The sequence below is a fragment of the Engystomops pustulosus genome, chromosome 5 (assembly GCF_040894005.1).
Source record: "Engystomops pustulosus chromosome 5, aEngPut4.maternal, whole genome shotgun sequence".
NCBI classification, from domain to species: domain Eukaryota; kingdom Metazoa; phylum Chordata; class Amphibia; order Anura; family Leptodactylidae; genus Engystomops; species Engystomops pustulosus.
Window position 1 is genome coordinate 206836391 of NC_092415.1, and position 14277 is coordinate 206850667.

The following is a 14277-nucleotide window of genomic DNA, read 5'->3' on the forward strand; positions in this document are numbered from 1 at the left end:
GCGTTTCTTTTTTCTTGTTTTATGCTATATGCCTTCAGTCCACATACGCTCGAGCTCCCCACCATATAGGTGAAATAAAACTGTATATAACATGCAGGACACCACAGCTGAAAGAGTGGGACTAGTCGACGATGCAATTCCGACAACACAATTATATACGGAGAGGAAAAATCTAATCGCACAAATTTTTGATTGTGATTCCTCCGTTGACAGCCCACTCTCAGAACATTTTTTAGAATGGGACTCTTTATCTAAATTAACAGAAAAAGAAACAAAGATTTGGTGGGACTCTGAAACCTTAACCTCATACATCAATAAAGAAATGATTCCTAGAGGTCTAAGGATCAAAAAGTTACCTACCACGATATATTCTGACAAGTTTTTAGAAACATGGCATGCCATCTTGAGCGAATGTTCATTCAAACTCATGAAACTGATTATTTCACATGAGCAAGAAGCACTGAATAAGTTGAATGTGGAGATTAATGAGTTAAAAACTACTCTGCACAACACTTCTCCAGCGCCTGTGTTTGAGGAACACATGAATGAGATTACCATCAAAGTCAAAAATATTGAAAAAGAAATAGCAGAGGTTAAAAAGAAAAAATTCCAGAGAGATTTTATTGACTACAAGAGGAATGAAGTCTATACGTGGAGAAGACGTGAGTTTGATAATGACCAAAAGCAAGGAATATTAAATGATACACCAAAATCCATCCTCAAAAAAGGCAGATCCAAGAGAAGATATAGGAGATCTTACAGAAAAGTGAACTTTTCAGAAACAGACGACTCGGATGGTAGTCTATCGTCAACACCGTCTAACTCCAATGATAGGAATGCAACCAGAAACACAGGAAAAACAAGTACTTCCACCTCTTCACAACAGCAAAATATCTTACAACCGTCAAAAAACGGGGCAGACGGGCAGGGAGGAAGCATAGAAAAAACGGGCACAACAACCCGGTTCCAGAAGAAACTACAGAAGTGACACATTCAGTCATAAATCTGTCCAGTTATATCTTGGACGAGAGCCAAATCTCTTTGTTAAGCAAAGGACTCAATTTTTCTCCAACATGTAATTTTGATTTATTTAGAACGATACTTGATGTTAACAAACTTGCTAGAAACATCACGGTTAAGAAGCATTTTTTTGATACCAGCATAGAGGAGGTTAATACTTGTATGAAGGAATCTGTGCTTAATGATTATATTACAGAATTGTCTATACCCAGTTTACATACGAATTTTTCAGAGCAACGTGATATTTTATGTATGCTGGCATTAATGTGTGGTGGTTCTGAAGCTAACAACGTCGTAAACAAAAATTTCTCTGTTAAAAATCCTGATTTTTATCCAGTGGGTTCACGCCCACCTATACTAGATAGATTTCAGGAGACTGTGGAGGGCGAGTTAATTAAACTACACAACAAAATAGGAACTCAGCAAACACACTCTCATCATAATTTATCTAAAGGTGAATTTTCAGCTCTCAGGAGTTTAAAAGATAATCCTGACATTACAATTAGGAATGCGGATAAAGGTGGGGCGGTGGTTGTTCTCAACTCTTCTCTGTATGAAAAACTGAATGTAGCAATGCTTCAAGACCAAACCACTTATAAACAACTAAATGGGGATCCAACACAGGGCAGCCAATTAGAGCTTAAACGACTCCTAAAAGAAGGGGTACACATGGGTATTCTTACACAAAAGCTGGAGGAACATCTATTTGTAGAACATCCGGTCACAGCGGTATTCCACTCTTTACCAAAAGTCCATAAGGACACATTCCCTCCTCCTATGAGGCCTATTGTAGCTGGCATTGGAAGCCTAGGAGAGAAATTAGGAGAATGGCTTGACATGTACCTCCAGCCCTTAACGCACGTCACTCCCAGCTTTATCCAAGATACAAAGCACATTATACATACCATGGATAACTTCAAGTGGGGACACAATTATAGTTGGGCCACATGCGATGTGGCTTCATTATATTCCTCTATCCCTCATTCAATGGGATTATTCTTTCTAAAGAGACATCTGGACACATACAGTACATATGATGAACATCTGAAAACATTTCTCCTGATGGCCACAGAATTTTTGTTGAAAAATAATTTTTTTATTTTTGATCGTGTGTTTTATTTGCAAGTGGAGGGGGCCCCCATGGGGGCCAAATTTTCCCCCTCCCTTGCAAACATTTATATGTCTCAGTGGGAGGAGTTATATATTTTTTCGGACACCAACCCATATTCTCAATCCATTGTGTGGTTCGGTAGATTTATTGATGATTTGATATGGGTCTGGGGAGACTCGAAGGATAGATTCATTGAGTTTGTACATTACTTAAACATTAACGAAATGAATTTAAGATTTACTTCAGAATTTGGAGGGGATTCGATTAGCTTTTTGGACATCACTCTTACTGGTATAGGTGATAGGGTATCAGTTAAACCTTTTAGAAAGAAAGTCTCAGGAAATACTACCCTTTTAGCCACCTCATGTCATCCCCAACACGTTATTAGGAATATCCCTTATGGGGAAATGATTAGGCTACGACGAAACTGTACATCCGATCAGGATTTCAAATTGGAGAGACAATACTTGGGTCAACGATTAAGAACTCGTCGATACAAAAACAAAGACATAGCTATAGCGGCCAAAAAAATTAATAATGTTTCACAAAAAGCACTATTGAATATGAACGAAAAGAAACACACTAAGGAAGTAGGGAAACAAAGGGTGCCATTTATTACGTCATACAGTAACCAATATTCCCAAATAACGAATATTATAAAAAAATTTATTCCAATGCTTATCCAAGACCCCATTTTACGAGAAATCATATCTCCAGGAATAAAATATATTGCCAGACGAGCTCCCACCCTAGGCAATAGTCTTTCCCCGAGCCTCTTTCTCAGTGAAGAGAAGAAAAAACCCACTTGGCTTAAATATAGAGGCAACTTTAAGTGTGGACATAAACAGTGTATAGCTTGTGACTACATTAAAATAGGGGATACTGTTACATCCATGCATACAGGCACATGTCACAAAATTAAATCCTATATCAATTGTAACACCTCCAATGCCATCTATGTAGCTTCCTGTTTGAAATGCAATAAACAATATGTAGGACACACAGCTGGCCCCCTAAAGATAAGGATACGCAGGCATCTATCTGACATAAGCAATAACTCTGTCAACATCTCTTCTATTTCCAAACATTTTAGAGATTGCCATAATAAACGCACTGATGGCTTTTCTTGGACTGGTATAGAGAGAGTATACCAACCCATTAGAGGGGGAGATATTAAACGTAAGCTTCTCAATCGAGAGACTTTTTGGATGTTTACCCTAGCCAGTCGGCAACCAGAGGGTTTGAATAAAAGATCTGATATCATATTAACATATTAACATCACCCTCTCTCCTCCTAGATATGTGTGTTTTTCCCTTCTGCATTGGTTTACTTACATCTCCCTTTCCTTGTTTTGTTTATGTCATTGTTTACATATTGTTTACATATTGTTTACATATTGCATGTCTCTTTAGAACAACTTATGTCACTCTAACATCATTTATGTGCCTCTATATTTGCTTTCATATATGGTTCCACCCTCCAATTACCACGGTAACTCATCTTAGGTTTACACCCAGGCACTGTACGAGTGTGATGTTTACGAATGTTATGTTTACGTAGTCTCTTTGTACATGACATGTTACCAGAGCACTTTATATATACCTTATTTAATGGTTAACATAGAGACGTACCTGTGGTCCCGTTTCCCCATAGATGTTACTTGACGTTTACATATTGTTTACATATTGTTTACATATTGTTTACATATTGCATGTCTCTCTAGAACAACTTATGTCACTCTAACATCATTTATGTGCCTCTATATTTGCTTTCATATGTGGTTCCACCCTCCAATTACCACGGTAACTCATCTTAGGTTTACACCCAGGCACTTTACGAGTATTATGTTTACGAATGTTATGTTTACGTAGTCTCTTTGTACATGACATGTTACCAGAGCACTTTACATATACCTTATTTAATGGTTAACATAGAGACGTACCTGTGGTCCCGTTTCCCCATAGATGTTATTTGACGCACTTTATGCCATTGCGTTTTTCCACATGTTGTGTCATTTATAATCCAACAATGTGAATAATGACCTGTGTTTACTTATTTGTGCATTTCCTGCCTCAGCAATTGATGTAGAATTTCATGTATTGCAGTACATCATCTTTTCGTGGATGCCATTTACATTCTTTCAGTGCGTTGTGTGTCGTGCCATGATTGGAGTCCCATTTGTCTTTTTTGTAAAGTTTACAATGTTTTATTGCCGGATTTCTTCTGCCCCACGATTTCAGGTTCATGAGGGTTGACACCGCATCACATGATTTCATGATTGACATGTTGTCCATCAACTTCACGTGTGTAACCCCTCCCACATTGGTCACCTGACTCGTGAGGTCATGAAGCGGGTATTTTAAAAGCACCATGTTCTATTGTATATATCAGATCATGACTAAGGCAGCTCCTGCCGAAACGCGTTGATCCCTTACAATCAGCTTTTGTGTGTCCGCATGATTTTATCTTCAATAAAGGATTATATTTTTTCTGCATTGGACCGTCTCCGTGTTTGGCATAAGAGTGCTGGATCCAAATCTACCTTTTCTACACGTTTGTTGGGCCTGTGGACGGAGGCCTGTTTCCGGAGCACCTGCCGTGAATTGGAGTGCGGACTTGTTATCTACACCAGTGGTACGGGTGAGCCGGCGTTTCTTTTTTCTTGTTTTATGCTATATACTATAATACTGCCCCTATGTACAGGAATATAACTACTATAATACTGCCCTCTATGTACAAGAATATAACTACTATAATACTGCCCCCTATGTACAGGAATATAACTACTATAATACTGCCCCCTATGTACAAGAATATAACTACTATAATACTGCCCCCTATGTACAGGAATATAACTACTATAATACTGCCCCCTATGTACAGGAATATAACTACTATAATACTGCCCCCTATGTACAAGAATATAACTACTATAATACTGCTCCCTATGTACAAGAATATAACTACTATAATACTGCCCCCTATGTACAGGAATATAACTACTATAATACTGCCCCTATGTACAGGAACATACCTGCCTATACACCCTACAATTCACCGGCCCTTACATACAAGAGGCGGCACAGCATATTATACCGTATACTGCCCCAGTGTGTACATATATAACCGCCACACGTCCTTCCGTCACTTATGCACCAGCCATAGCTATGGTAACAGATCCCGGGGATAATACACCTGCAATGCAGTAGAGTTTAATATTCATTTCCAACCTGCAGCCAAATTTATGACTCACAATATTCTTTGTTTTTCCAGGGATTTTTCCCGGAAGATCCGTCCTACAAAGTGTAAGAAGTGGAAGACGCTGGTTTATCAGTTATCTCTGTGGCGCCTCCAGCACGGGAAGTATTATCCATCCCTCATCCCCTCTGCAGCGGGGAAGGTGCGGGGTGTATGGGACCGGACGTCTCATTCTACTCTGTAACTAGTAGCTGTGTAATCAGTCCCTTGTGTATGTCATTAGTAGCAGCAGGACTGTAAAATATGGATTTATATTCCAGGAGTGGAGCTTCTCTAAGTGCACTGGAGTCGTCTCCTCACACTGCTGTGCTCTGTGCTGACTCTGAGAAGCAGGTCCTAGACATAACTAAGGTGTTTCTTGTATTTGGAGTTCGGGTTGGACGTTCCCATTATATATGACTCTCCTTACACTGCTCTCTAATAGTAATGAGATGACTCTCCTTACACTGCTCTCTAATAGTAATGAGATGACTCTCCTTACACTGCTCTCTAATAGTAATGAGATGACTCTCCTTACACTGCTCTCTAATAGTAATGAGATGACTCTCCTGACACTGCTCTCTAATAGTAATGAGATGACTCTCCTGACGCTGCTCTCTAATAGTAATGAGATGACTCTCCTGACGCTGCTCTCTAATAGTAATGAGATGACTCTCCTTACACTGCTCTCTAATAGTAATGAGATGACTCTCCTGACACTGCTCTCTAATAGTAATGAGATGACTCACCTGACACTGCTCTCTAATAGTAATGAGATGACTCTCCTGACACTGCTCTCTAATAGTAATGAGATGACTCTCCTGACACTGCTCTCTAATAGTAATGAGATGACTCTCCTGACTCTGCTCTCTAATAGTAATGAGATGACTCTCCTGACCCTGCTCTCTAATAGTAATGAGATGACTCTCCTGACTCTGCTCTCTAATAGTAATGAGATGACTCTCCTGGCACTGCTCTCTAATAGTAATGAGATGACTCTCCTGACCCTGCTCTCTAATAGTAATGAGATGACTCTCCTGACCCTGCTCTCTAATAGTAATGAGATGACTCTCCTGACTCTGCTCTCTAATAGTAATGAGATGACTCTCCTGGCACTGCTCTCTAATAGTAATGAGATGACTCTCCTGGCACTGCTCTCTAATAGTAATGAGATGACTCTCCTGACCCTGCTCTCTAATAGTAATGAGATGACTCTCCTGACTCTGCTCTCTAATAGTAATGAGATGACTCTCCTGGCACTGCTCTCTAATAGTAATGAGATGACTCTCCTGACCCTGCTCTCTAATAGTAATGAGATGACTGTCCTGACACTGCTCTCTAATAGTAATGAGATGACTGTCCTGACACTGCTCTCTAATAGTAATGAGATGACTCTCCTGACACTGCTCTCTAATAGTAATGAGATGACTCTCCTGACACTGCTCTCTAATAGTAATGAGATGACTCTCCTGACACTGCTCTCTAATAGTAATAAGATGACTCTCCTGACACTGCTCTCTAATAATAATGAGATGACTCTCCTGACACTGCTCTCTAATAGTAATGAGATGACTCTTCTGACACTGCTCTCTAATAGTAATGAGATGACTCTTCTGACACTGCTCTCTAATAGTAATGAGATGACTATCCTTACATTGCTCTCTAATAGTAATGAGATGACTATCCTTACGCTGCTCTCTAATAGTAATAAGATGACTCTCCTGACACTGCTCTCTAATAGTAATGAGATGACTCTCCTGACGCTGCTCTCTAATAGTAATGAGATGACTCTCCTGACGCTGCTCTCTAATAGTAATGAGATGACTCTCCTGACACTGCTCTCTAATAGTAATGAGATGACTCTCCTGACCCTGCTCTCTAATAGTAATGAGATGACTCTCCTGACCCTGCTCTCTAATAGTAATGAGATGACTCTCCTGACACTGCTCTCTAATAATAATGAGATGACTCTCCTGACACTGCTCTCTAATAGTAATGAGATGACTCTCCTGACACTGCTCTCTAATAGTAATGAGATGACTCTCCTGGCACTGCTCTCTAATAGTAATGAGATGACTCTCCTGGCACTGCTCTCTAATAGTAATGAGATGACTCTCCTGACGCTGCTCTCTAATAGTAATGAGATGACTCTCCTGACGCTGCTCTCTAATAGTAATGAGATGACTCTCCTGACGCTGCTCTCTAATAGTAATGAGATGACTCTCCTGACGCTGCTCTCTAATAGTAATGAGATGACTCTCCTGACGCTGCTCTCTAATAGTAATGAGATGACTCTCCTGACGCTGCTCTCTAATAGTAATGAGATGACTCTCCTGACGCTGCTCTCTAATAGTAATGAGATGACTCTCCTGACACTGCTCTCTAATAGTAATGAGATGACTCTCCTGACGCTGCTCTCTAATAGTAATGAGATGACTCTCCTGACACTGCTCTCTAATAGTAATGAGATGACTCTCCTGGCACTGCTCTCTAATAGTAATGAGATGACTCTCCTGGCACTGCTCTCTAATAGTAATGAGATGACTCTCCTGACGCTGCTCTCTAATAGTAATGAGATGACTCTCCTGACGCTGCTCTCTAATAGTAATGAGATGACTCTCCTTACACTGCTCTCTAATAGTAATGAGATGACTCTCCTGACTCTGCTCTCTAATAGTAATGAGATGACTCTCCTGACCCTGCTCTCTAATAGTAATGAGATGACTCTCCTGACACGGCTCTCTAATAGTAATGAGATGACTCTCCTGACACTGCTCTCTAATAGTAATGAGATGACTCTCCTTACACTGCTCTCTAATAGTAATGAGATGACTCTCCTGACTCTGCTCTCTAATAGTAATGAGATGACTCTCCTGACACTGCTCTCTAATAGTAATGAGATGACTCTCCTGACACTGCTCTCTAATAGTAATGAGATGACTCTCCTGACACTGCTCTCTAATAGTAATGAGATGACTCTCCTGACCCTGCTCTCTAATAGTAATGAGATGACTCTCCTGACACTGCTCTTCAATAGTAATGAGATGACTCTCCTGACTCTGCTCTCTAATAGTAATGAGATGACTCTCCTTGCACTGCTCTCTAATAGTAATGAGATGACTCTCCTGACACTGCTCTTCAATAGTAATGAGATGACTCTCCTGACTCTGCTCTCTAATAGTAATGAGATGACTCTCCTGACTCTGCTCTCTAATAGTAATGAGATGACGCTCCTGACACTGCTCTCTAATAGTAATGAGATGACTTTCCTGACACTGCTCTCTAATAGTAATGAGATGACTCTCCTTACACTGCTCTCTAATAGTAATGAGATGACTCTCCTGACCCTGCTCTCTAATAGTAATGAGATGACTCTCCTGACCCTGCTCTCTAATAGTAATGAGATTACTCTCCTTACACTGCTCTCTAATAGTAATGAGATGACTCTCCTGACTCTGCTCTCTAATAGTAATGAGATGACTCTCCTGACTCTGCTCTCTAATGTTAATGAGAAGACTCTGCCGATGCCGTCCACCAACAAGAAAGAAATTTTTATTATAATCAGCTGACTCTGCCGACCCTAGTCCGGTCTACACAACCAAGCAGCAGGAAACGGGTGATAGAGCCACCTACCAGCGATGAAGCCCCGGCCAGCAGTACGTACAGCCTGATAATCAGCTCCATTCTTCTTCTTGTCTGGAGATTTGCCTTGAATTATTCTCTTCACAGTAAATAATGAAAAAAAAAAAATACAAAAAAAATAGAAATAAAAATCTGCTTGACAAAAGCTTCAGATTCCGGTCCAGGGCTCTGTAACAAATAGAAGAAGAAAAGTAGAGGGTAAGAAGAAATAAGTGTGAAAATTACATCAACATCGCTGCTCTGCCTGGGAAATGACAGGGAAATTGAACTATAGAAAATGGAGAATTTTTTTTCTGATTATTTTTTTTTTCTGAAAAGCTGTCGAAAAAAAAAGCGTTTGTGAAGGACGAGACATAAAAGCTCCGACAATAGAGATAATGTAGTGGTGGTGGCGACTGCTTCCCTACATTGCTGAACTCCAACTCTCCAGTCTCCGCCTCCTCTCAATATTATGTCATTTTTTTTTCCTGAAGGAAAAATAAAAAATTTTCATCTAAACCCGGAGCAGTCATAAGCGGAGCCTTGTGGCTTCTGAGAGAGAGTGGGATCAAACCAAATCAATTCTTCCTTTTTTCGAGACTTTACATTGAGAAAAGTGAATCTTAAACAATATTAAAGGGACTCTTAAAGGGGACTCATCACCCAATTACCCTAGACTCAAACACCCAACAAGACACAACCAAGACATAAACCACCCAACAAGACCCACCCATGACCCACAGCATCCTCCTACACCCAATCAAGAATCAAATTACCCAAGACCCAAACACCCAACAAGACACAACCAAGACATAAACCACCCAACAAGACCCACCCATGACCCAAGGCATCCACCTAGTCCCAACCAAGACCCAAACAACCCAACTAAATCCAACCAAGCCCTGAAACACCAAGCAAGACCCAACCACAACCCAAACCATCCACCAGGACCCAAAACACCCTCTAAGGTCCAAACAAGACCCAAACCATCAACCAAGACACAACTAAGATCCAAACAACCCAACTAAATCCAACCAAGCCCTGAAACACCCAGCAAGACCCAACCACAACCCAAATCATCCACCAAGACCCAAAACACCCTCCAAGGTCCAAACAAGACCCAAACCACCCAACTAGACCCACCCATGACCCAAGGCATCCACCTAGACACAACTAAGATCCAAACAACCCAACTAAATCCAACCAAGCCCTGAAACACCCAGCAAGACCCAACCACAACCCAAACCATCCACCAAGACCCAAAACACCCTCCAAGGTCCAAACAAGACCCAAACCACCCAACTAGACCCACCCATGACCCAAGGCATCCACCTAGACCCAACCAAGATCCAAACAACCCAACTTAATCCAACCAAGCCCTGAAACACCAAGCAGGACCCAACCACAACCCAAACCATCCACCAGGACCCAAAACACCCTCTAAGGTCCCAACAAGACCAAAACCACCCAACAAGACACAACTATGACCCAAGCCATCGACCAAGACCCAAACAACCCAACTAAATCCAACCAAGCCCTGAAACACCAAGCAAGACCCAACCACAACCCAAACCATCCAACAGGACCCAAAACACCCTCCAAGGTCCAAACAAGACCCAAACCACCCAACTAGACCCACCCATGACCCAAGGCATCCACCTAGACCTAACCAAGATCCAAACAACCCAACTTAATCCAACCAAGCCCTGAAACACCAAGCAGGACCCAACCACAACCCAAACCATCCACCAGGACCCAAAACACCCTCCAAGGTCCAAGCAAGACCCAAACCACCCAACAAGACCCAACAAAGACCCAAGCCATCGACCAAGACCCAAACAACCCAAATAAATCCAACCAAGCCCTGAAACGCCAAGCAAGACCCAACCACAACCCAAACCATCCACCAGGACCCAAAACACCCTCCAAAGTCCAAACAAGACCCAAACCACCCAACAAGACACAACCATGTCCCAAGCCATTGACCAAGACACAACCAAGACCCAAACAACCCAACTAAATCCAACCAAGCCCCGAAAAACCCCAAAACACCAAACCACAACTCAAATCATCCACCAAGACCCAAAACACCCTCCGAAGTCCAAACAAGACCCATACCTCCCAACAAGACCCAACCAAGACCAAAACCACCCATCAAGTTTGAAACCATCCTGATTAAATATTAAAGAGAAGGTCCTCCCGCCACTCTAGTGTTTGATATTTGAGAATTGATTGAGATACCTTTTGTTGGTTTTCAGCTCTACAGACCTTTGGACCTTTGAAAATTATACTTGGGGGACCAAAATTTTTATACTATAGTCCAGGGCCTAATCCAGTCTCTGGCCACTAATTTTTCAAAGAATTGAAGCAAAATCTACCGCAAAATAACATGAACAAAACTCCACATGTGTCTCTATTCTTAGTTGGGGGACAGATATGGCTCCTTGCCAGTTCCTCGGGGGTTGTCAATCACTTCTTAAAGGCGAAGCTGCCTACTGATCCATCCCACTTCCCCTAAAATGTTCCTTAATTACTATCAGCCAAATCTCCCAGTGATGAATCCTTCATCAGAATGACGGGATAATGGCTCATCTGCAGCAACAATCCTATAATTGACCGGCGGCTATAATAACGTGATGGCTAATTACTGGGGAAATCGGGACAGAGGATGTCGAGTGGTTAATTACAGGAGAACGAGACGTGTGTTCTGTGATGCAGCGTGTCACGAGGTGGCACGACGCACGGCGGGGGATGGGGGTTATCAATTCATCATGATCGTAAGACAAGGATAAAATACACACGAAAAAAATTCAAAAATGAAAATTTGCTAGGTTGCAATACCAGAATTCACCACTGGGTGTGCTGTTACAAAATGACTTCCTCCTGTACAGAAGAGACCAAGGCTGCTCTAGTGCTTCTAGTGGTGGAGGCAGGTATTGCATTACCTTCCACACACGTTCACATTGCTCTGATGTGACGTAAAAACCACAGTTTTCTGAGCTGTACAGGTTGTGTGATATATAAGGCACAATTATTATTATATGGCACCACTGAAACCTGCTCTTTACAAAGGTGGCGCCACCCCAGTACACAGGATGTGTGTGGTATTGCATCACAGCCCATTAACAACAGAGCAGAACTGCAGTACCAGACACAACCTGTACACAGGAGTGGCGCTGTTTTCAGAAGGAGACAGCCATGTTTTTTCTAATCCTAAGCACAGCCGGTTCCCATACGGCAGGCGTCTAGTTGCTATTTTTTCATTTTACGACCCCGCATTTCTCTTTCAGCCTTGGACAGGAGCTATTCATCTCACTAATGTGTCTGGGGTCACCCGTGTGACCCTTGCAGGTTTTAGTAAAGCGAACAATTGCATAAAATGTTAGAATGGAGGATAATATTTACTTAGTCTGCGGAGAGTTATGCCATATACATAGACTCATCCATCTCAATGCCCCAGTGTTGTAATGCTTTGTGTTTCCTCTAGGGGCACTGTAGGGGAATCAACCACTTGCTGTCCTATACAGATGAACAGATGTGTAATCAGACCTTTGTGTATGTTGTTGGTAGCAGCAGGACTGTGAAATATGGATTCATGGACCTAATTTTCACTAGAGACAGATTGTAGAAGTCCATCACACCTGCAGGGCACATCTGCTTTTCTGCTTTCTCTAAACATTTGCATTACAATATCATTCAGTGTTATAACTTACATTGCACCCTGACAGAATCCTCTGTACAGTCCCAGGGGTTGGGCTTTGGTTTGGATACATACAAATCAATATGTGACTTGTCTGTACTGCAGACTCCTCAGCTCTCAGCCCAGCCCCCAACTTTGTGCTCCTGTACATCTCTTCCCTCTCCCACTGAAGTCAGTTCACCACACTGTAAGGTCTATGGAGGAGCAGGAGAGATGACCTGTACAGGAGCACAAAGGTGGGGGCTGAGAGCTGAGAAGTGAGCAGCACTGACAAGTCACATGTTGTTTTTTGAAATGCATCCAAACCAAAGCCCAACCCCTGGGACTACACAACGGATTCTGTCAGGGTGCAAGGTAAGTTATACCTTTTAGGTATTATGATTGGGGAGATATGTAGAAATGACTCCTGACATCTCCAATGCCCCAAAACCTGCTTCCAATGTTGGACATCCATGAGCCGCAGCCGTGTGTGGTCTTCAGATCACCCATGAGATCTCATCATGTCAATGGTCCATGATTCATGTTATTTGGTGAGATAAAGTACAAATATAAAAGCCACCAAATTCGGAGCTGGCGATGACTTCCTGACCTTCCGCGTCCTCTGTTCTGCCGTGACCAAAATCCTAACTAATAAAGTTTTGTATTGTCAGTGAGACATGAAGCGGCTGTGACCGGACCGGCATGAAATCATCGCAGGATATCAAATCAGACTAATGGGCGCGTCTAACAACTCCCTGTCCTGATCAATGATCTTCATGGTTGATGTCATTGTCTCCTTAACCAGGACATTAGCGACTTCTGGTTCTCGTTAGGATGAGTAACATTTCCGATGTCCTGATGGAGACGATGGGAGAATTAGGTTTTGAGGAACATCTTTTTGGGTTCTTTGCCAAATCATGAAATACATTGTTAATGGCTAAAAAGACAAAGATACATTTTTAGGATTTGGACATCAGAAATGTTGGAGGAACAAGATACATTGGGGCAGAGTTACTTACCCGATCCATTCGCGATCCAGAGGCGCTTTCTCTGCGGTGGATTCGGGTCCGGCCGGGATTCACTAAGGTAGTTCCTCCGAAGTCCACCAGGTGTCGCTGCTGCGCTGAAGTGTGCAGAAATCCTAGTGAAGGTAAGTGCAAGTTTCGCAACACTTTTTTTTTTTTTTAAATGCGGCGGTTTTTCCGAATCCGTCAGGTTTTCCTTTCGGCCACGCCCCCCCATTTCCGCCGCGTGCATGCCGGCGCCGATGCGCCACAATCCGATCGCGTGCGCCAAAAATCTGGGGCAATTCAGGAAAAATCTGTGCAAAATCGGAAATATTCGGGTAACGCGTCGGGAAAACGTGAATCGGGCCCTTAGTAAATGACCCCCATTGTGTCATGAGGTGTCCATCCCATATGTGCCCATCCATGGGGGGGTTATGACTTGTCCAGGGCTTTACAATTCGGACATAACATTTGAGTAGTCAGATACACCCCAGGTGATGGATAAAGGTCCCCAGATATAGATAAAGGTCTGGAAAGACGAGACTTCCTCATGAACAAAGAGGAAAATGTGTCCAATTAAAGTCAATAAGGTCTACGACTT

At 42.2% G+C, this 14277-nt stretch overlaps 1 protein-coding gene across 2 annotated transcripts in view; it reads right to left on the reverse strand.

Moving 5' to 3' along the window:
• Positions 1-14277, reverse strand: part of ADCYAP1R1 (ADCYAP receptor type I) — a 223570-nt gene that overhangs the window by 111306 nt on the left and 97987 nt on the right. For both annotated transcript variants that reach the window (XM_072154437.1, XM_072154438.1), the window contains exon 2: positions 9003-9179. In XM_072154437.1, the coding sequence (XP_072010538.1) occupies positions 9003-9053 (51 nt within the window). In that variant the 5' untranslated portion in view covers positions 9054-9179. The remainder of the gene's footprint in view (positions 1-9002; positions 9180-14277) is intronic.